Source organism: Theropithecus gelada, chromosome 4, assembly GCF_003255815.1.
Source record: "Theropithecus gelada isolate Dixy chromosome 4, Tgel_1.0, whole genome shotgun sequence".
NCBI classification, from domain to species: Eukaryota; Metazoa; Chordata; class Mammalia; order Primates; family Cercopithecidae; genus Theropithecus; species Theropithecus gelada.
In genome coordinates this window covers 98,490,115-98,513,758 of record NC_037671.1, presented here as the reverse complement: position 1 = coordinate 98,513,758, position 23,644 = coordinate 98,490,115, and the positions used below count along the sequence as shown (strand labels likewise).

General features: G+C 37.9%; 1 protein-coding gene across 10 annotated transcripts in view; it reads left to right on the top strand.

Annotated features, from left to right (window-relative positions):
• The window catches only part of USP45 (ubiquitin specific peptidase 45), a 79,854-nt gene extending 64,289 nt beyond the window's left edge, over positions 1 to 15,565 (top strand). For 8 of the 10 annotated variants that reach the window (XM_025384249.1, XM_025384252.1, XM_025384250.1 and 5 more), the window contains 5 exons: positions 1,468 to 2,134; positions 4,329 to 4,426; positions 8,138 to 8,224; positions 10,586 to 10,739; positions 12,137 to 15,565. In XM_025384249.1, coding sequence (XP_025240034.1) covers positions 1,468 to 2,134; positions 4,329 to 4,426; positions 8,138 to 8,224; positions 10,586 to 10,739; positions 12,137 to 12,267 — 1,137 coding nt within the window. In that variant the 3' untranslated portion in view covers positions 12,268 to 15,565. The remainder of the gene's footprint in view (positions 1 to 1,467; positions 2,135 to 4,328; positions 4,427 to 8,137; positions 8,225 to 10,585; positions 10,740 to 12,136) is intronic. The other 2 variants (XR_003119189.1, XM_025384254.1) reach the window with 2 other exon arrangements.
• The last annotated feature ends 8,079 nt before the right edge of the window (positions 15,566 to 23,644 follow it).

The window sequence follows — 23,644 nt, the reverse complement described above, 5'->3', positions numbered from 1 at the left end:
TGTGGAGGTCTTTAACCTCCTCAGTTAAACTATTCCTAGGTGAGATTTTTTTTCTTTTGTAGCCATTATAAACGAGATTGTCTTGTTGATTTTTTTTTTCCAGCTAGTTTTTTGTTAGTATATAGAAACACTACTGATTTTTGTATGTTGATTTTGCATTCAACAACTTGACTGAATTTATCAGTTCTAAGGGTTTTTTGTTGAAGTCTTTGGATTTTCCTATATGTAAGATTATGTTGTCTGTGAAGAGGAACAATTTGACTTCTTTTCCAATTTGGATACCTTTTATTTTCTTCTTCTGCCTGATTGCTCTGGCTAGGGCTTCTTAACTATTAGTATTACATATATAATAGGAAAGTTTGCTTCCAAAAAAAGTACTATATAAATTCATCAGAGTGGAACTTGTTGGCTGTTACCATAAGCTTTATTACTTATCATATGCTCTCTAGTATACCAAATATATATGGTGAAAATAAATACCTTATTTTCATTCAAGGAGTTCAGAATACTTGGTAAACACAGGAGACAATGTTATTTTTCCTGATTTTGAAGATTGAGGCAAGACACTTTTTATAACTTACCCTTCTTCTTCCCCTGAATGACTAAAACCGAGTATCAATTACTCATGATAGTCTTTTCTTTATTTTTTGTCTTGACCCTTCAGCCAAGGTATAGGAAAAGAAAAATGTAATTCGAGCCTTCAGCTGTGTGGAAACTTTAGTGAAACATTTCAGGTACCTTAAAATTTTTAATTAGTTGATTCCCCCCTTCCCAAACTTAGGTTATTTTATTTCTGTAATTTTCTTCCAGATTTATGGCAACCAAGCAACACCATGTCATAATAGTTTATAGTTTACTTTTGTTACTTTTTAATTTTTTTAAAAAATAGATACATTTTCAGTGTTTAAAAATGAACAAGTATGGAAAGGCTTATACAGTAACTGAAAAGTCTCCTTTGGGAAGCCAAGGTGGGAGGATCGCTTGAGGCCAGGAGTTCAAGACCAGCCTAGGCAACATGGAGAGACTTTGTCTCTACAAAAAATTTAAAAATTAGCCAGGTGTGGTGGTGCATGCTTGTAGTAGTAACTACATGGGAGACTCAGGTGGGAGGATCACTTGAGTGCTACTGCACTCCAGCCTAGGCAACAGAGCAAGACCCTGTCTCTAAAAGCAATTTTTTTTAAAAGAAAAAAGTCTCCCTCATAGCCCTGTTCTACAAAAGTCCTACTTCCTTCCCCACAAATAGCCACTGTTACATTGTTGTTAGTTTCTTGTGTGAAGATTTACTTGTAAAATAGAACTAATTTTTAGTATATCTTCTAGTGATCTTAGTTTCAGTAGGCTTAGGAAATGGATCTGAGAGAAATGGTATTTAATAACTGTGATATGTTTAAATAAGAATTATTGGCATTTATTTTCAACGAGGTTACAAGATTCTTTTTCTTTGAAAACACTGTCAACTTACAGAGTCAACTAATTCATGACCGAAAATGTATTAGGAAATTGTCTGGAGAAACTGTTGTCACATACCAGAAAAAGGAAAACCTTGAAATGAATGGGGATTCTTTAATGTTTGCAAGACTCATGAATTCTGAGTCACCTCTGAATGAAAGCCCTACTGATGACAGTGAAAAAGAAGCCAGCCATTCTGAAAGTAATGTTGATGCTGACAGTGAGGCTTCAGAATCTGAAAGTGCTTCAAAGCAGACTGAGCTGTTCAGATCCAGTAGTGGATCTGGTGTGCACACAGATGGACCCCTTTACCCTCCATCAGCAGGTGAACTGGTGTACACCAAGGAGACTGACAGTGGTGATAAGCAAATGGCTGAGGCTATTTCTGAACTTCATTTGAGGAGCACTGTAACTGGACATCAAGATTTTGACAGAGAAAATCAGCCACTAAGTATTTCAAATAATTTATGTTTTTTAGAGGGGAAGCATTTGAGGTCTCATAGTCCCCAAAATGCTTTTCAGACCCTTTCTCAGACCTATATAACTACTTCTAAAGAATGTTCAGTTCAGTCCTGTCTCTACCAGTTTACATCTATGGAATTACTAATGGGGAATAATAAGCTTCTATGTGAGAACTGTACTAAAAACAAACAGAAGTACCAAGAAGAAACCAGTTTTGCAGGTAACTATTTTTTTAATTAAATAATTACTGATTTCCTGATAGTGTCTAGTGAGTTACAAATTTCACTGAGAATTTTACTGAGAATCTTGTTTCTATACTTGCGTTACTTAAGCACAGAGATTGTTTTATTCATATTTGTACCTGAGCACTTATGATACTGGGCAGAACAGATTTTCAATAGTTTTTTTTGTTTAAATAAATTGAAGAGCAGGAAGTATACAACTCTGCCTTAAAAATGCAAACTCATATAATCTTATTTGAGGGAACTATGTATCTGAAATCTATCCAGAAGACATACCCCTACAATTTTTTTTTTTTTTTTTTTTTTTTTTTTTAGATGGAGTCTCACTCTGTTGCCCAGGCTGGAGTGCAGTGGCGCGATCTTGGCTCACTGCAACCTCCACCTCCTGAGTTCAAGGGATTATTCTGCCTCAGCCTCCTGAGTAGCTGGGATTACAGGCGCCCACTACCATGCCCAGCTAATTTTTGTATTTTTAGTAGAGATGAGGTTTCACCATCTTGGCCAGGCTGGTCTTGAATGCCTGACCTCATGATCCACCCGCCTTGGCCTCCCAAAGTGCTGAGATTACAGGCGTGAGCCACCATGCCCGGCCTCCCTAAAACTTCAAATCGTATCACTAGTAAGATTAATGATGAGGCTAATGTGTTTCACAGATCCTATCAATTTGTTGTAAACTCAATGTAAGATAAATTTTGAAGATTTTACATAGTAGCATGTCATAAAGCTAGCGCTATAATTACCAAGATTAGTTGGTCAGAGAAAAGTGGAGAAAGGGGAAAAATAAGAAATTTTCACTTCATCTTTATCCTTGAATAAATGGAAAGAATACTCTGATTCTTAGTGACTACTCGTTTTAAAATGTAGACTTTATTATTAAGGTACGGTGAGGCTAAAAGATCAGGAGATAATTGCCCCTGAAGAAATAGTGTGTTATTCATAGTTCCCAAGAAGAAGGGGCCCACCGTGCTACACAGGATCACACAGGGAAGCACCAGGGTCAGTCAGGAGGTGGGAGAGTGAGGGGAAAACATGGGCAGGAGCCTTTAGTGTGATTTCTAAAGGAAGGAATGTGTAAGGCAGGGTAAGCAGGCTTAGGATCGGCTAGTTTGAATAATTTTAGTGGGCTCTGGGATATAGGGGCTGTCTCTAGTTATCAGGTGCCTGGTCCTAGGGTGATTACAGCAAGTGGGTAGTGGTCCAGAGTGCAAGAGCCCAGTGAAGGAGGTTGTTGGGGTATGGGCTCTGGACTCTGGATTGGTTTGCATATGAAAGGCATGCATACATAAGTTGTTTACTATCTCTGTGAATTAGCCCTGGGAGGGGTTGTCCCTCCAGTGTTAACCAGACCCTAGATGTCAAAGCATCAGAATAAAGACAACGCTTAATACGCTAGTAATAAAGAAATGGGAAAAGGAAGGAATACCTACTTACATTAATCCAAGTTAAATATGCAGTTGGCGATGTTCAAATCCTAACATAAATCTTAGGAATTTAGAAATTGGGACTGGGCCCAGTGGCTTACACCTGTAATCCCAACACTTCGGGAGGCCAAGGCACGAGGATTGCTTGTAGCCAGGATTTCAAGACCAGTCTGAGGAACATAGTGAGATCTCATGTCTACAAAAAACGTTTAAAAAATTAGCCAGCTGGGGTGGCATGCACATGTAGTCCCAGCTACTTGGGAGGCTGAGGTGGGAGGATCGCTTGTGCCTGGGAGGTTAAGGCTGCAGTGAGCCATGACCACTTCACGGCACTTCAGCCTGGGTAACAGCAAGACCCTGTCTCAAACAAACAAACAAACAAAAAATAGACAAAAAATTTAGAAATCTTTTTAAACCCAAACTCTTCAACTACACATGTGCTTCTGGTGATTTTTGGCTGGAGGGCATTGACACAAATTACTTCTAGTCCATCTGCTTTCTACCTTCCAAAATTTTGTTTCAAGTGTTACCTCTCCTATTCTTTGTTCTTATTAACTGTGTGCCTTAAAAAAAAAATTCCTTTACTTTCATTTTAGCAGAGTTTTAGGAAGGAGTAAAGACTGCCCTTTCATCAGAAGTCCAATTTCTTTAACATTTTTAAAAATGTGGTATGATGCTTCTGTATAAATTTTTATTATATGGTAGATAATGTATAAAATGGAATTTTATAAATTTATTGTATTTTATGTAGAAAAGAAAGTAGAAGGAGTTTATACTAATGCCAGGAAGCAATTGCTCATTTCTGCTGTTCCAGCTGTCCTAGTTCTCCATCTGAAAAGATTTCATCAGGTAAGTTTCTTCAGTAGCACCATAATTTTCATCATGTGTTTTACAAAACTTTAAGTCCTATAGAATATTGTCAAGGATTAGACAGTAACCAGTAACTTACTGAATTTTAAAATGTGTCATGTGAGATTTACTGCTCATCTAGCCATAATAGTTAATAAGACTTTCCTGATTAAAATTGTTTAATTCACAATATTTGAAAATTTAGGCAGCAGGAACCTAAATGGTATCTCCATGTATGTTTGTGTGGTAACAGAAAATAAGTTTTGTGGCCGGGCATGGTGGCTCCCTCAGTCTTTGGGAGGCCGAGGTGGGCAGATCACCTGAGGTCAGGAGTCCAAGACCAGATGGAGATAAAAGTCTTGCTCTGTCGCCCAGGCTAGAGTGCTGTGGCTCAATCTCAGTTCACTGCAACCTCTACTTCCCGGGTTCAAGCAACTCTCCTGCCTCAGCCTCCCAAATAGCTGGGATTACAAGTGCCTACTACCACACTGGCTAATTTCTGTATTTTTAGTAGAGATGGGATTTCACCATGTTGGCCAGGCTGGTTTCGAACTCCTAACCTCAAGTGATCCACCTGCCTGGGCCTCCCAAAGTGCTGGGATTACAGGCGTGAGCCACCATGCCCGGCCCATACAATTTTCAAATAAAAATTTTAATTGTATAAAACAAATTATCAAGAAAACAAGGAGAAAACTTAAATGATTTTTTGGGGGTGGGGGTGGGGGAGGGAATCTCCCTCTGTTGCCAGACTGGAGTACAGTGGCACAATCTCAGCTCCCTGCAACCTCAGACTGCTGGGTTCAAGCGATTCTCCTGCCTCAGCCTCCCGAGTAGCTGGGATTACAGGTGTGCACCACCACACCTAGCTGATTTTTGTATTTTTAGTAGAGATGGGGTTTCACCATGTCGGCCAGGCTGGTCTTGAACTCCTGACCTCAGGTGATCCACCTTGGCCTCCCAAAGTGCTGGGATTTTAGGCGTGAGCCACTGCACCTGGCCCTTAAATGAATATTTAACTTGACCTCTGTGTGAAAGACTTTCTAAATATAAAAGCTAATAAGGAAATCTCAAGGAAAACTATTGATAGTTTACATATTTGCAACATTTTAGGTGGAATCCAGATGTGCGAGAAGAGATTTTTCTCCATTCTGCCATCCCTGTCCACAGATTAAGTTCTGGATTCTTCCATAGTCAAGGTTATAGAAACTCAATGGAACTGAAATGGCATAAAAAACAGAAGCAGATGTATTATATCTTGTCATATCAGAGCGCCTAATGGAAAGGGTACATCTGCAGTGATTCTGTGTGAATAAGAGAGGATAATGCCAGATTGCAGAAGCTAATTTCATGATGCACCACAGTTATTTTATATTTGGTACTTGCATCCCTGTTTAGAAACAACTTACAGAAATAATTCTTGCCCTTAAAGGGAAATATTTATGGACATCCATCTAGGTCCCTTTTTCTCTCAAGCTAAATATAATGTCAGCAAAGCCACATTCTTACTCCCAGGGTTTGGGCATTATAGGGAGCAGAGTCCCTAAGCAATGCCTGTGTTTCTAGTTCATTGACATCCCTGAAAGCCTTCTCTATGGTAGCTTTAGGGCTGTATATCAGAAACATCCACAACACTTAAATGCAAATCTGAAACTGGATAGAGATCTTTATCATAAAAATGCCAAATTTTTAACGTTGTAAGTATATAAAGAGTCTTAAAGATCAATAAGAAAAATATCAGACCCTAATAGTAAAATGGGAAAAGAATATCAACTGACAGTTCTGGAACTACAAAGTTCAGGCAAGTATAAAAAAGGTCCATCCTTCCCAGCAAAAGAAAGGCAAAATAAAATGGCAGATTCTTTTTTCAACCTGTCCAAATTAGCAAAGATATAGTAGTGTTAATAAGGATGACCTAAGATACATTTTCATTTACCAGCATTGGGAGTGTAAGTTGGTAACACCTACTAGAAAGCAATTTAGTAATGAATATGAAGAACATTGAGTAATTTTTTTTTTTTTTTTTTTTTTTGAGATGGAATTTCGCTTTTGTCGCCCAGACTAGAGTGCAATGGCGTGATCTCAGCTCACTGCAACCTCCACCTCCTGGGTTCAAGTGATTCTCCTGCCTCAGCCTCCTGAGTAACTGAGATTGCAGGCACCCACCACCACACCTGGCTAATTTTTGTATTTTTAGTAGAGACAGGGTTTCACCATGTCGGTCAGGCTGGTCTTGAACTCCTGACCTTAGGTGATTCACCCACCTCAGCCTCCCAAAGTGCTTGGATTACAGGCATGAGCCACTGTGCCCAGCCGAGTAATGTTTTAAACAAAACAATTTTTGAACAAAGCTAATGACTCTTGACTAAGTAAGAACCTACCACAAGGAAATAGAGATATACATAAAAATGTTTGTGTGTCTCACTCAAGTTATGCCAGACGTAAGGCCTAGCTTAAATGTCCAATGTGCAGGACATCAGATTTATATTTTAATATGGCAAATGCAGTGTATCATTCCATTAAAGGGAAAAAGGCAGGAGACTGTAGATGCAAATATAAGTCTAGATATTTTCCAAAAATTACCACCTAAAAAAAGATTCGTCTTATATTAAAGTCCTTCACACAGTCTCTCGTATGATGGGGTAATTTCTCAACAGCAAAGTACTGACTGAGGAGAACACAAAAGCCTGAAATGATCTCAGACAGTGCTGGTATTGGGTGCTTATAGAGGTCACCTGATGAAAAAGGCAAAGAAATTGAATGTAGATTAAATATTCCTGGGATATGACGTCATAATTTCATGTCAGCTATTTTCAAGCCTTCTAAAGATCACTTGAAAAAACAAATCAGTAAGTGGCTACACTTTGGCAAAAAAATAAGTGTTTTTTGTCTTTAAAGAAAGATAAGCAATAAAAAAGCAACAGATCTACAGTAAAATTGTGATTAGTATGCAAATGAAAGATCAGTCATTGACATCATGAAAGGTTGCCTCTTTTAGTTTTTGTCTACCCATTCATTTCGGATTTAGGTATCTTCTCATTCCAACAGAGTCCATTTCTATGTACAGGTCTCCTCAATACCTTTGATATTTTATTAGCTAGTTTTTATTACCATTACATAATGCAAAGCATACACTTTTTAAGGTTTGCCTCTGAAAATTAGAAAAAGATAGCATATTTAAGAACATAAAAGTACAATTTTATTTATGTAATATATAGCATTTACTTTTACTGGTATAATGTTTTGAATGTTCAGGTTGTTTGTTTGTTTTAATGAATGAATATAATTGAATTTTAGAACTGAAAAAGACCTAATCTCATCCTTTTATACCTGGAATCAAGTTGACAACCAGTCACTGAGTTAGGCCTAGAACACCAATCTCCTTACTCTTTAGTTGAATATATTTTCATGATAGCATGTGTGTCAGTAGCTTAGCTTTTATATTGAATTTATTTTTCCATAAGCGTTGAAAAGCCACAGTGAAAGTAACTATTCCCCCTATTGTTTGTGGTAAAAATCCCCACATAAATGAATCTTTGCAGTAACAATTTATGAAACCTAATTTTTAATTTAGTCATATTAATTTTAGACTATTCATTAGTCACATTTTTATCTATGAAAAAACTGCTACAATTTCTCTGTTGGTTTTAGTTAAACACAGTGCTTTAGATCTAATTGTTTGTTGCATTTCAAAAATGTTTTGGTCTTTTTAAGGCTGGCTTGAGTCTTCGTAAAGTAAACAGACATGTAGATTTTCCACTTATGCTCGATTTAGCACCATTCTGTTCTGCTACTTGTAAGGTACAGTATATTAAGATATTTAATTGATTTATAAATTAATATGCTTGAAAGTATCCTATATATTATTAGGCAATGCTTTTTCTTAAAAAAAAAAAAAAAGACTTCTCTTCTGAAAGGGAATTTTAATAGCCAGTGATTAAGTCAGTAATATGTGGAACATTTAATACACTGAATATGATTTTTGTCCTGTGGGAGACAAAATAAAGGAAAATTGAAAAGGTAAGGCATGAGGCATGATGGTTATGAAGGTCTAAGCTGTTTGTAACTGCTACTGAAGCTGATGGTTGCTGAGAGAAGTGAGGTTTTGTGTCCTCTCGTTCCTTGTGAACTGTGTAATCAGTAGTAGTTTTACCATTTGCGGAGTTCTGTATCTTGCAAATCAATATAGTAGTGAATTGTCTTTCGTGCCACTTCATGTGTACTACTGAGAATAATGTACTTGTCAGTGGAGTATGATACTTCAAAACTGCTGCTACTGTAATAATTAGGTACAGAAAGCAGACTAGTTTATCATTGCTTATTTTACATGTAAGAATTGTGTAGATGAAGTAGATGACTTTGTCTTCCTTGAGGGAAGCAGTTATGGGGTAACATATTGTCCTGTTCATGATTACTGGCTAGAAGTCTAGATTTTGTGGTATGTAATAGAATGCCTATTGAACTTAATACTTTCAGTACATGATAGTTAAAACAAAAATATCTTAAATGTAATTTTTGGTTGAATTACAGTGTATCTGCTGTGGAATACCAGCACTATCTGTCGATTATTAATACTCAGTATTCCTAGAATTTGATAATGTGGTAAATAATAATGAAATTTAACAAGCTCTGTGTTAAATTTATAAAAACATATTTTTAAAAAGTACCTATTACGGAGAATTTCCAATATACACAAAAGCAAATAGAATAGTACCATGAACTTCCAGCACCCAGCCCTAAACCCTTACATCCATGGCCAGTCCCACCCTATCCACACACTAATTCACTTTCTTCTTCTTATCTTGAAGCAAACATCAGAAATAATTTCACCCATAAATATTTCACTATGTATCTCTAAAAGATAAGAATTGCTGCCTCTCGACTTTTTAACATAACCACAGTATCATTTAATAATTCTGTCATATCACCTAGTGTTCATATTTTCAATTGTCTCATAAATGTGATTTTTAAAATGAATTAGTATCCAGATAAGTACTGGATCTGTTGTTCATTTGTACGATTTTTAATTTTCACTTTTTGGAATTTCTTTTAAAATTTAATTTTGTTTAATTACGTAAAATATTTATATAGGTCCAAAGTCAAATGTACCTAAATAAGGTAAATTCAAAGATGTCTGGCTTTTCGCCACGTCATTCTACCTGTTTGCTCCTTCTCCCTGTAGGTAACCATTTAAAAAATTATGGCTTATTCTTTTATTATTTAAATATAAGCAGATAGGCATGTATATTTTCATCTACCCTCTTAAATAATGGTAGCTGACACTGTGTATCCTTTTTTCTGCCTTACTCTTAACATTACATCCTAGAGCTTATTCCATAGCAGCATTTAGAGATCGTCTGCACTCCATTTTTCAAGAAGCATAATACTCTATTGTGTGGATACATCATAGTTTATTCAACCAGTCCCCAATTTACAGACATTTTAATTCCAGTGTTTTAATATTACAGATAATCCTGCAATTAATAGTGTGGTACATGTCTTTTAACATTTTGCTCATGTATTTGTGGGATCAAATCCTAGACAAAGGATTAATGAATCCAAGAGTAATACATATACAACTCAGCCTGATAACATCAAATATCCCTGCATAGGTCAGGCGCAGTGGCTTACGCCTGTAATCCCAGCGCTTTGGGAGGCCAAGGCAGGTGAATCACCTGAGGTCAAGAGTTTGAGACCAGCCTGTCCAACAAAGTGAAACCCTGTTTCTACTGAAAATATAAAAATTAGCTGGGCGTGGTAACAGATGCCTGTAATCCCAGCTACTTGGGAAGGTGAGGCAGGAGAATCACTTGGGGTGGCGGAGGTTGCAGTGAGCCAAGATCATGCCATTGCACTCCAGCCTGGGTGACAGAGCAAGACTCTATCTCAAAAAAGAGAGAGAGAAAAAAAAGAAATATCCCTGCATAGGGATTGTACCCTTTGCATTCCCATATGCAATATGTGTGAGTGCTCTTTTCCCCACAAATCAGCCAACAGAGAACCTTGTTAAGGTTTTTCAATTTTGCCAGCCTAATAGGTATGGAAACTATCTCACTTTTACTATGCATTTTTCTTATGTTAGGCAGATATACATTTACTTACTTTTCCTTACAACAGTATTTAACAGATATTACTAATTTGGGTTTTTTCTTTGTTTAAAAGAATGCAAGCATGGGAGATAAAGTTCTCTACGGTCTCTATGGCATAGTGGAACATAGTGGCTCGATGAGAGAAGGCCACTACACTGCTTATGTGAAAGTGAGAACACCCTCCAGGAAATTATCGGAACATCCCACTAAAAAGAAAAGTGTGCCTGGTATGCCATCCTAAGTTTATTTTTAAAAATGAATGTGTGCTTCCTTTTCTGGGAGAGCTAAGTTATTATTTCATAGATGCCTCTAGTGGATTTGCTTGCTTGCTTTATTTTATTTATTTATTTATTTAGATAGAGTCTCACTTAGTCACACAAGCTGGAGTGCAGTGGCACAATCTTGGCTCACTACAACCTCTGCCTCCTGGGTTCAAGTGATTCTTACTCCTCAGCTTCCCGAGTAGCTGAGCTTACAGGTGCATGCTACCACGCCTGACTAACTTTTTGTATTTTTAGTAGAGACGGGGTTTCGCGGTGTTGGTCAGGCTGGCCTCAAATTCCTGACCTCAAGTGATTTGCCCGCCTTGGCCTCCTAAAATACTGGCATTACAGGTGTGAACCACCATGCCCAGCCTCAATTGGATTCACCTTAAGTGAGAATTCCTTCTACAAGTGCTTAGAGAATCTCAAATATTATGAAGACTGTACCCTTCTAGGTCATATGAGATGACATGGTATTTTAAGGTACTGAGTCATTGTGTATTATAGTGGAGTAGCATTTTATTTAACAATACCAAAAGTTTTTGAAGCCATACCAGATTGTCAGAAGAGTTGGAGTTGAAAATTTGCTGGCTTTGTTTATGGGTCATCCAACTAACTTTGCTTTTTTTGTTTTTTTTTTTTTGAAATGAGGTCTCACTCTGTCACCCAGGCTGGATTGCAGTGGCACAATCTCAGATCACTGTAACCTCTGCCTTCCAGGTTCAAGCGATTCTCCTGCTTCAGCCTCCAGAGTACCTGGGACTCCAGGCACCTGCCACCACACCTGGCTCATGTCTGTTTTTTGTTTTTTTTTTTTTTAAATTAGAGACGGGGTTTCACCATGTTGGCTGGGTTGGTCTCAAACTCCTGACCTCAAGTGATCCACCCACCTCAGCCTCCCAAAGTGCTGGGATTATAGGCATGAGCCACTGCACTGGGCCAGAAAGCATTATTAATTATCCCTATAATATTAATGCTTTGAAAGAATTTGTTCTAATGAGAACACATGGACACAGGGAGCGGAGTATCACACACTGGGGCCTGTTGGGGGTTGGGGGTAGGGGAGGGATAGCATTAGGAGAAATACCTAATGTGGATAACAGGTTGATGGGTGCAGCAAACCACCATGGCACATGTATACCTATGTAACAAACCTGCACGTTCTGCACAGGTATCCCAGAACTTAAAGTATAATTTTTTAAAAAAAATTCGTTATTTTTGGAAAATGCTCAACCCAAGAAAAAACAGACTTCTTAGGTAAAATTTGGCATTAGAGTTTGTAATGAATATGTTATTGTTTGTAATTTAGAGTAAGAACCTAAAGCATACTTACTTTAAAATTGCACTTCTTGTTTTGCTAGGTTTGAAAGAGGCTGATAGTGAATCAGCAGGCCAGTGGGTCCATGTTAGTGACACTTACGTACAGGTGGTTCCAGAATCAAGAGCACTTAGTGCACAAGCCTACCTTCTTTTCTATGAAAGAGTATTATAACTATTAATGGTAATGATGATTTAGGTCATTTGTTTTTGAATGCTGCAGTGATAACTATAATATATAACGTGCCTTTTGTCTTCCCTCTTCTGTAGGAAAAGCATGTTCATCAAATAGTCCTGAACTTTTCCAACATTTTGGTGAACCCTTTTAAAGTAAATTTACTCAATGCTTTAAAATTCATAGTCTTAAAATAAATGTGAATTTTGTTTCCAGGTATTTATTCTGGGTTACAAAAACCTCCCAGAATTTATAGTAGGAAAGGAAACCCCTTTATGATGTGGCTCATTATTACAAGCATTCAGAAATGATGCTGGCTAAGTCAAATCATTCCTTAAGACAGTGTTTCCTAAATGTAATACCACCTTCCTGAACTCTCACATATTCTATATCATGGTTATTTTTTAAAAAATATTTTTAGCCTTTTTTAACCTTAGTCTTGTTTTGAGCAATCATATTCCATGTTTTATGTGCTTTTATATTTTTTATAATAAATATTAAAACTATTAAAGAAAAATTGTTTATCCCTGTACCACTTAAAATCATCTCAGGGCCATCCAGTGGTATATGTGTACTACCATTTAGGAAACTGCTATAACACATAATTTCATGAAGTAACACCTAATATAGTGTAGTTCCCTTGTCATATTTTATACAATTCAACCATATAAAAGGGTATCACTGTAATTGCAGTAGTTTGGGTTTACAAATAATCTGTTGACTAGCCTATTACTTTGAGGTTTTGAAAAACTAGAAATATGTTGAGGCATTTCATAAACATATCTCTTGCACCCTCTTCCTGGTGGAGTTAAGGATAACTTGCAAGTGGTTGGCCACGGCCAAATATAGATGATTATAAAATTTAGAATTGGCAATTAGAAGTTGATAATACATATAGGACCATAGGATAGCTTTGAAATATAAATTGCCAAATTATATTTGTAAATGATAGAGAATTATATTAACAGAAAAATGTAATACTTTTTTTACTTCTCGTAAATACTAAACACAGTTTTGGGGTTTTGAAATCACTATTTTTGTCTTCAGCAAGCATCATTAACAAGTTGAGGTGAATTTAGCTTTTATTTTAATGGGACATTAAGCTGGCATTTTTTATTTTTTAAATAAATAATAGCAAAAATATCATTTTTTCCCTCTAGAATACAAATTATTTAGCTGTCAAAACTTGGCATGAAGAATATTACTATTACTTAGGCTTAAATATCAAAAAATAATGGCTACTTCAGTGTCCTATTGTTGAAATAGAAACAAAACTGCATGGTTCAAGCATCCTAATCATTAGTGCCAGTGAATGATAGTGCAGGCAAGTGCCGGGTAAATGCCTAGTCCCACTTCATTCTCCTCCTGGGAAAGAAGGATAGTGGCTGCAGATAATGTATGGAAATATTTAATCAAGACTGACTGTCTTAAACACATAAGCATATATAATGTTATCAAGGTTACCAGTGCTGCCTTTTGATATATGGATGAACATAACTGATTAAAGATGGTAATAGTACACAAAATGCAAAGCTTAAAAATGTCATTGCATAAATTCTATTTTTAAGATGTTGAAATGTTAATAGTAGTGTTTTTCTTGATTTTTAACAGTGAAATAATCAAGAAATGTATCTTTAAGTTAATCTGCAAAGTCAAGCTGTGTTCTGTAAAAGGTATTTTACAGCATTTTCCATTTAACTGTAATCCGTTATCATTGGAGATCTCAGTACCAGAGCAGTGAATTTTTTGAAAAATATTGAATGTCTTTATTCAAGTCAGCTATCTTGGTAAGAGCAGTTTTCACCTCCCCCCCCAACTGCCCAAATGTAAATATAGGTCACCTAATTTTTCTTACAGAAAACATACTTTTAAGAGGCATGCACTTTTCATCAGATGGTCACTTGTTTCTTGTTTCAAAGATAAATATTTGGATAGATACCCATACTTGCTATGTCAGTCACAGTGCTGACGCTATTTTAACATCATTTAAAATGGAAAGATCTACGTATATTTTTGACATTATTCCAGAAGTAACATGCAAGTAAGATATTTTTATTTTCATTTTATTCATGTTAAATGAGCTAATTATGAAATTTTTTTATGGCCTAGAGTTTATGAGTGCTTTTTCCTTGTCTTCTGAAAAATGGAATAAATTCAAGTTTTAATACTTAAGAATTTGCTAAATACAGCTTTTGTAACAGAGAAAGCATGTTAAATTACACATGGGTCTACATTAAAATTTTTGTTTTTATTTTGAATATTTCCAAAGCACATTTGCAGGGACAGTAAATTGCGAGGCTACTAATAACAACAACAATAGTTTCTGGATCACTTCAGGAAACAGTATAAATAAATAAGAATGTTTACATATCATCGACATAACTACCATAGTGTTGGAATGAATTAAGATAAAACAAGTTTCACTAGCTTTATTTAGAAACTGGTTTACCCCAGCTTCCCGTTTTTTTCCAAATATATTAAAAAAAAAATTGTTTGCCAATACGGTATCATTTAATGCTTTTAAAACTTGTGAAGACCACCTTTTTAGGTAGCTGAGAAGAGTGATAGTTGGTATCAATTTATTAGCCAGGCATGGTGGCTCATGCTGTTGGGAGGCTGAGTGGGGAACATCGCTTGAGCCCAGGAGGACAAGGTGCAGTGAGCCATGATCACGCCACTGCACTCCTGCCTGGTGACAGGGTGAGACCCTGCCTCAAAAATAAAAAGAAGACAGTTGGTATCAACTCAAAGAATAGTTGATGCCTATTCTCCTATTTTAAATGTACCAATAGAGCTATTTTACTATATTTAATAGTTCTTAGCTTCCATGTGTGATGATTTTAATCAGTGATTTTATGCAATAGCAGAATAAAATTTTCTGAAGATTAAGCTGTGAAATGTATCAACCCTCATCTAATTTTTGCAGTACAAAATAACATGCTGATTCCTTTTAAAAAATTCATGTTTGTAATTTATTTTTCTGCATGTATTGATCAAATAAGCCTAAATCAAATATATGCAATAAAATTGAGCCTTTAGATAGTATCTAGTACATTGTTAAAAAAAAATACTATTTCTAGATATTTATGATGTTTTTGTTTATGTAGAAATCATGAATTCAAATCTGTTTAAAAGATGACTATATTTTCAATTTTGAGTAATAAATTTATACTGTTATTCCTACTGTTTTTTTTTCTTTTGCCATGTTTCTAGAAAATAGCTGTGTAACTTATTGAGCATTATTTTGATGTTACTGTATAAAACATGCATAATAAATATTCTTATTTATTTTATGTTACAAGATTGGTCCTGGAATTTTCGCAGTTTATGTTATTGACAGAATACTTTATCTATCAACAATGCATTTGCTTATGTCTTAGTCCACTCAGGCTGCTATAAAAAAATACCATAAACTAGGTGTGTATTAACAGAAATTCATTTCTCACCGTTCTGGAGGCTGGGAAGTTTAAGATAAAGGTGCCAGTAGACTTGGGGTCTGATGAGGGCCCACTTCGGTTCATAAAGACAGCACCTTCTTGCTGTGTCCTCACATGGGAAAAGTACAAGGCATCTCTGTGGGTCCTCTCTCATGCGGCCCATTCACGAGGGTTCCATCCTCCTGACCTAATCACTTCTCAAAGGCCCTATCTCCAAATACTATCACACTGGGGATTTGTGAATGTTGTAGGGGACATAAACCTTCAGTTCATAGCAGCTTTCTCAGCTATATTCAAAATATCCTACATATTTTAGAAATTCTTTATTTCAAAACAAAATATCTTACGGGCCACTTTCATTCAGATTTCAGTATCTACCAAGGATGATCATCTTCCTTTCAGGGGTTTCTTAAAAGGTTACTTAGACAGGATAATTATTTAAAAGGGTAAGGTCCTGCACCAGCAATTAAGAAATATTTTGCCTACCCATTTGTGTCTAAACTTCTTTCAGGTAATGAAGCTCTCTGAGATTATGATGAAATCTTTTGTTTGTTTAGTCATTTAGTAAGTATTTGTTAGGCCAGGCACGATGGCTCATGCCTGTAATAGCACTTTGGGTGGCCAAGGTGGGTGGATCACCTGAGACCAGGAGTTCGAGACCAGCCTGGCCAACATGATGAAACCCCGTCTCTACTAAAAATACAAAAATTAGCTAGGCATGGTGGCACACGCCTGTAATCCCAGCTACTTGGGAGGCTGAGGCAGGAGAATTGCTTGAACCCAAGAGGCAGAGGTTGCAGTGAGCCAAGGTGGTACCACTGCACTCCGGCCTGGGTGACAGAGACTGTCTCAAAAAAAAAAAAAAAAAGTATTTGTTGGATACCTGTTGTGTGGTAGGTACTAGGGATACAGCAGTCAACATAAGAGCCAGAAATCTAAGAGGTGAGGAAATACACATTCTAAGAATGTAAGGAAAATTTATGTTAATAGTAATGATATGGAGAAAAATCAAGCAATATGGACTCCCTATGAAGCCATGTGGAAATTAAGATAGAGGGGATGAAGATATCCTAGAGATAAAAGGCATGGTGATATTAGTTCTGATAGTCCCCGAAGAGAAAGCTGAGTGTTGTAGGAAGAATGGGGTTTTAATTCTGGGGCCCTCTCTTCTGGCAATATAGAGACTGAGAAGGGAAGTCTTAACATCTGTATGTTCCCAGAAAAATGTATCTCCCTAATTTTTGCATGTAATTTCGAAGGTTCATGGACACTTCTAAAGCCATTTCATACATATTTTAAATTGCACCCAAGAAGAAATATCTGAGATGTTTGCATTCCCATATGTATTAGGATAGGCTGAGTTGTGCTGCAGTACAACCCCAAATCCCAGTGGCTTAACACAAAAGTTACTTCTGGTGCATCCAAAGTTCACTGTGAGTCTGCACAGTCTGCAAAGGCAACTGTCCTCCAACTGGTGATTCTCGTAATCCAAACTGATTCAGTCTGTGGCTGTACCATTTCAATATGAGGTCTCCCCATTGTGGCAGAAGAATACAGCATTAAAAGATCTTGCCCCAGCAATTACTCATCTTGGATGTGTCTCTGACAACCCATTGGCCAGCAGTAATCATATGACCCTGCCTAATTGCAAGGAAAGATGGGTAGGAAAGAGTCTCCCATGGGCTTATAGGAAAAGGAGAATGGGATATGTGAATTTGACAGAAGTCTCTACCACAATCCACCCCTCGGTCACCAAATAGGTTTTTTTTTTTTTCCTTTTTTTTTCCTTTGTACATAGTGACTCTTAAGGGACAGGGCCCAAAAGTCCCATCAAGGTAAAAGTTTTATCCTCCAAGACCAGGCTCTCTGGAAGTGCTATATCAGGTTTGGATGTTTGCTCCTACTGTTCTGGAGACCCAGGAACCAAAAGGATATGTTCTGTTTTCCACATACTTAATGTACAGTGGTGGAACTGTATCCGCAATAAACATTCAGAATGGGTAAGAATGGGAGATACTGTTAGTATCCCTAAGTCTGGGTATGGGGCATATTCATGATTAGGCTCCTTTTCTATCTCCTAGGAAGAATTCCCTTGTGTGTTGTTCTCTGACTCTAGACTCCATCCTCTGGGAAAGTTTTTTTTTTGTTTCTTAAATCTTCATGGCTACATCTGAACAGCTACTGAGGAATATATATATGCCAACTTTGGGAGTTACAAAGCTTTTATTGAGACTATTTCTTAGATGACTGGGGACTGTAATTTCTCTTAATTTGGAATAGCCACAAGTTGTTTTGGCCACAATTTGTGTGTGTTTTTAATACAATTCTTAAAATTTTAGGTTTTTCATCCGTAGATTCATATGCCAGCAGCCACACCAGAGTTTTTTTGTCACATAGTTCTTGGGCTTGCTATATTTCTTTGCTTTCCTGCCCCCACACCTCACTTTGCGACAATTACAAGATTTGATGAGAGAGACATACTATACTCTTTGTTTTGAGACAGTCTTGCTCTGTCACCCAGGCTAGAGTGCAGTGGTGTGATCTCCATTCACCGCAACATCTGCCTCCCGGGTTCAAGCAATTCTCCTGCCTCAAGTTCCCGAATATCCGGGATTACAGGCGCCGGCGACCATGCCAGACTAGTTTTTGTATTTTTAGCAGAGACGATATTTCACCATGTTGGCCAGGCTGGTCTTGAACTTATGATCTCAAGTGATCCACCTGCCTCGGCCTCCAAAGTGCTGGGATTACAGATGCGAGCCACCACACCCCGCTGAGAGAGACATACTCTTAATTACATTTTCACCCTCAGGCTTTTTTTTTTTCCCCCAAGAGGAAAAAATGAAGGTTCCACATCTTTAATTAATCCATTGAAAATTTTTCCAAAATGGATATAAAGTTTACATCCTTAGTTATATTTGTTGCAAGCCTGAGTTTTAATAACCCTTTGTCACTTAAAAGCTTTCTCAAGTTTATTTTGGATTGCCTGTATTCCCTCTTGTTTCAGCTTTCATAAGTCAACTCTTTTTTCCTGAGCCCTTCTCTTTTTTTTTTTTCTTTTTTTTAATTATTATTATTATACTTTAAGTTCTAGGGTACATGTGCATAACGTGCAGGTTTGTTACATATGTATACTTGTGCCATGTTGCTGTGCTGCACCCATCAACTCCTCAGCACCCATCAACTCGTCATTTACTTATAATACCTTGTCTAGTGCATCCAAAACACCCACCACACACTAGTATCTGGTTTTTAAACCTCTTCCCCTAGCTCGAAATTCATTATGTACATTATCTGCCTCCCAGATTATCATTGGTAAGTTATATCAAATGCTTTATTGCTACATAATGTGAAGTGCCATGTTTCGAGCCTCCAATATTAGTTTTTTCTGCCAATGAATCCTAAGCTAATGCTTTTTATTTTAGGTTCTTTGTTTCAGCAGCACTCAACTCCTGTTACCAGTGTCTATATTTGTCTCAAGATAGGTTAGCCTTATGTTGTGTTATCAAATGAACCCGGAATCTCAGTGGCTTATCTCATGGTCGTTACAAAGTCCTTTACAGATCTGAGGATCTTCCTGGAAACTGTTTCCCATGAAGCAACTCAGTTATCCAGGCTGACAGAGGATTTCCCAACCTGTAGCTGCACTGTCTGAAACATGGTGTATTATGTGAAACATGCAGCCTGAGGACGGTGCACCAACTCTTGTAAGTGTACTTCATTACTCACCCCACAATGAATTGGCCAGAACTAATTGATAAAGTACTCCCTAACTTTAAGGGGCTTAGAAATTCAGTCTTCTGTGTAGTAAGCCTGTGGAGAATCATACTGTCAAACACTAGTGATGTTTAATAATAATCGTCATACCAGTGAATTAAGTACAGAAACAGTAGTTTGAATCACAAAAGATTTTAGGTAAGAACAGGCAGTCATTGAGCATAAGTTTACCTTACTTTCTCCAACCTGGCCTAAAGGAACAACACCTGCATACAGCCCTATGTGATCTACTGTTAAATAACTAAAGTATTATTTTATATCCTCATATTTCATTATGCCAGATTCACTACTTTCTAGGAAATGCTTAAGTAACTATATTAAGAATCACAGAGTAGGACGGGTGCGGTGGCTCACACCTGTAATCCCAGCACTTTGAGAGGCCGAAGCGGGCAGATCATGAGGTCAAGAGATTGAGACCATCCTGGCGAACATGGTGAAACCCTGTCTCTACTAAAAATACAAAAATTAGCTGGGCGTGGTGGCACGCACCTATAGTCCCAGCTACTTGGGAGGCTGAGGCAGGAGAATTGCTTGAACCCAGGAGGCAGAGGTTGCAGTGAGCCAACTGTGCTCCAGCCTGGCAACAGAGCGAGACTCCATCTCAAAAAAAACAAAACAAAAAAAGTTGTAATTTGTACGGATGTGCCTGTAGCATACTAGCTTTAAATATTTTTCATCCTCCATTGTATTATGTAGTAAAATATATACATCATCAAATTTACCACTTTAACCATTTTTAGGTGTATAAGTAGTGTCATTAAGTGCATTCACATTGTTGTGCAAATTTCACCATTCATTTCCAGAATTCTTTCATCATCCCAAACGAAAACTCTGTACCCATTAAATAGTAACTTCTCATTCCCCCCTTCTCCCAACTCCTGGGAACTCTATTCTACTCTCCATCTGTGTGAATTTGCCCATTCTAGGCACTTCATATAAGTGAAATTGTACAGTATGTGTCCTTTTGTGTCTGGTTTATTTCATCTTGCATGTTTTCAAGGTTCATCCATATTGTAGCATGCATCAGAATTTCATTCCCTTTTAAGGCTGAGTAATATTCAATTGTATATATATACCACAGTTTTAAATTTTTATTAAGTTTTAAGATGGATGTGATATGGCACCTAATAACACTATAAAGGTTCAAATCTCAAGAAACAGCAATAGTTCCTATTTCGATATATTTTCCACATATCATCTTAGCTTATTTCCATTTTGCTTTAAGGATAATTTGTTTCTGTAATAATGGAAGGTGACATATCCTCCCCTAGAATTTTCTACTTCACTCCATTCATTCATTCATTCATTCATTCATTCATTCATTCATTGAGACAGTCTCGCTGTGTAGCCCAGGCTGGAGTGCAGTGGCGCGATCTTGGCTAACGACAACCTCTGCCTCCTGGATTCAAGTGATTCTTGTGCCTCAGCCTCCTGAGTAGCTGGGACTACAGGTGCGGGCCACCACATCCAGCTAATTTTTGTATTTTTTTGTAGACAGTTTTGCCACAGTGGCCAGGCTGGTCTCGGACTCCTGGCTTCAGGTGATCCACCTTCCTTGGTCTCCCAAAGTGCTGGGATTACAGGCGTGAGCCACAGTGGTTGGCCAAATTTTCTACTTCAAACACTGAAAACAGAGGAAGTTAATACAAATTTTAACCTATAAAGTCCCCTGGTTGTTAGTCATTAACAGCAGATTGTCAAATAAGACTGGTAAAATAAGACTGTCAAATAAGACTGCTAAGCATTTGATGATCCAGGTGCAGGATGATCAAACTGCAGCAGATCATGCACATGACAGCTGCTTACATAGAAATTTAACACCACAACACACATTCTTAGAAAATTCTGTGTTGAAATACATATACTTACCTCATGTGTCCATAAGATCATAATGTTATGGGGAACTCTTAGAACAGGGTGGTTAGAGAAAGGGAACTGGAATTGGAACTGTAAAATTCATTTTCAGGTCTGGCAAACAGCAATTGCTGAGGGTGTCTCATTAAACTGGCACAAGGAACAAAACGTGAGGTATTTAATAATCCTCTCCATTTCACAATGCATTTCCAAAATGACTGGCCTACATTAGGATCATTGTTGAACGTATTAATGCAGTCATACAGCAGATGTAAACATTTCTGTGTGCAAAGCAGATGCTGGGGACTTGGAGGGCAGAGGTGAGGGAGAAAACCCTTACCCGAAAATTGCCTCACCTTTACTAGGGAAACAAGCAAACAATTACAATATGATTATAGGGAGTAGGAACACGACAGTTTCACTAGGACAATCGGGTTTCTCTAAGATAGAACATTCCTCTGATGAGAATGTTTCTCAGAGAATTTAACTTGAAAATCAGACCTGATGCAAAAAACTTGGAAAATGCACAAAATCACAGAGCAGAATCAGAGATTACTGATAACATGTGGTATATATCCTTCTTTAGCTCCATACAGTGGTTTTTATTTATTTTATGCTTTGGGACAGAGACTCACTCTTGCCCATGCTGGAGTGCAGTGGCGAGATCTCGGCTCACTGCGACCTCTGACCCTGGGTTCAAGCAATTCTCCTGCCTCAGCCTCTCTAGTAGCTAGGATTACAGGCACCTGCCACCACGCCCAGCTAATTTTTGTATTTTTAGTAGAGACGGGGTTTCACCATGTTGGCCAGGCTGGTCTCGAACTCCTGACCTCAAGTGATATGCCTGCCTCAGCCTCCCAAAGTGCTGGGATTGCAGGCAGGAGCCACCACGCCCGGCCCATACAGTGATTTTTAAAATCAGACTGTTGAGTAGTCTTATTTGTGCTAAGTGGAAATTAGGGAAAGGGTCAGAGAAATAGGGATTTCCTTTTGCCTTCAGTAGTATCCTCATGAACCTGCGTCATGGTGTTGTCAGGTGTAATCAATGAAGGTTTCTCACAAGATAAAATTTTATTTTGAGGACCACGTCCGTGGATTGGAGGAAAGGCAGACGGTTAGCTAGTGTGGACTTTTATTATAATGCTAATTCAGGAGTATCTGGGTTTCTAGTGCTAAGGAAAACTGAATTTTCAGCAAAGGGCATCTATATTTTCACATCTGTATCTTTATCCATCCAGCTGTGCTCTTACTATTTTCTTTCTACGGTAATTTGCTATTTCTTTTGCATGACAATTCCCAATGAAATAATTTAGATACTTCGTGCACTTTGTCACGCAAAAGTTTTCATGTCACTCTCTGGAAAGGCACTTCCCAGGATGTAGTTAATAAACACTTTATCTTTGGAACATTTCTGTTATCCTTGTAACTTGTAGCTCCTAGCCTGGAAATTGATACTTTTGACACTTGAACGTTGTTCATATAAAAACACTGTGGAATCAACGTACCCTCTTTGAGGAATGGCATTGCATACGTCCTTTTGAGAAGCCATCTTGTAGTTGAAGGAAAGCAGCAGGACGGAAACCAGACTTCCCCGCCCCCGCCACGGTTCCCTAAAGGTCACAGATAATGAAAAACCGAGACTAGTTAAGCGAAGGAGAGATGAGCAAGTGTTCCCGGAAGGGGGCGCGATGTGTTGAGGTTAACAAAGAAAAAGACAGCTGCGGGGTCAGCTAAGGTCTCCGCTTTCGCTACCGACCCAGACTGCTCACCTTCACAAACTCGCTTCCCTCAAGCGGAACTCTCGGCAGCGCTCAAGCGAGAGTATTCCATCCTTGGAATTCCATCCTTGGAATACTCTCGCTTGAGCGCTGAGAAGGTTCCAGCCAGATGTTGGACTGCCTGAAATGCCGCTTCCAGCGCACTAAGCAACTTGAACTGCGCTAAGCAACTGGCCTGAATGTTTGGTTTGACCCTGGGGTTCCTCCGTAGTCTGTAAGTGGAGTTGCGAACTCAACCCCTTCTCCAAGGCGGGAGTGTTTCCAGGAGAGAACATACTTCCCCTTGAAGGAAGATAACGTTACTAAAGTAAAAAATTTGAAGGCGCCCTGTGTATATAACACGCTCTTGGCTTTCTGGCCACTATAAAGATAAAGATGGGTCGGGAATGGCGCCGGCTACATTAAAAAGTAATGTGCAGGAATGGTTCAGTTGCCCGGTGTTGATGGTTTTGCCCATAATAAAAATGGCGCCGTAACATGTCAATCGGCACAATCACGTGTTCACAAACCTGGATGAGAGATGGTATGGCT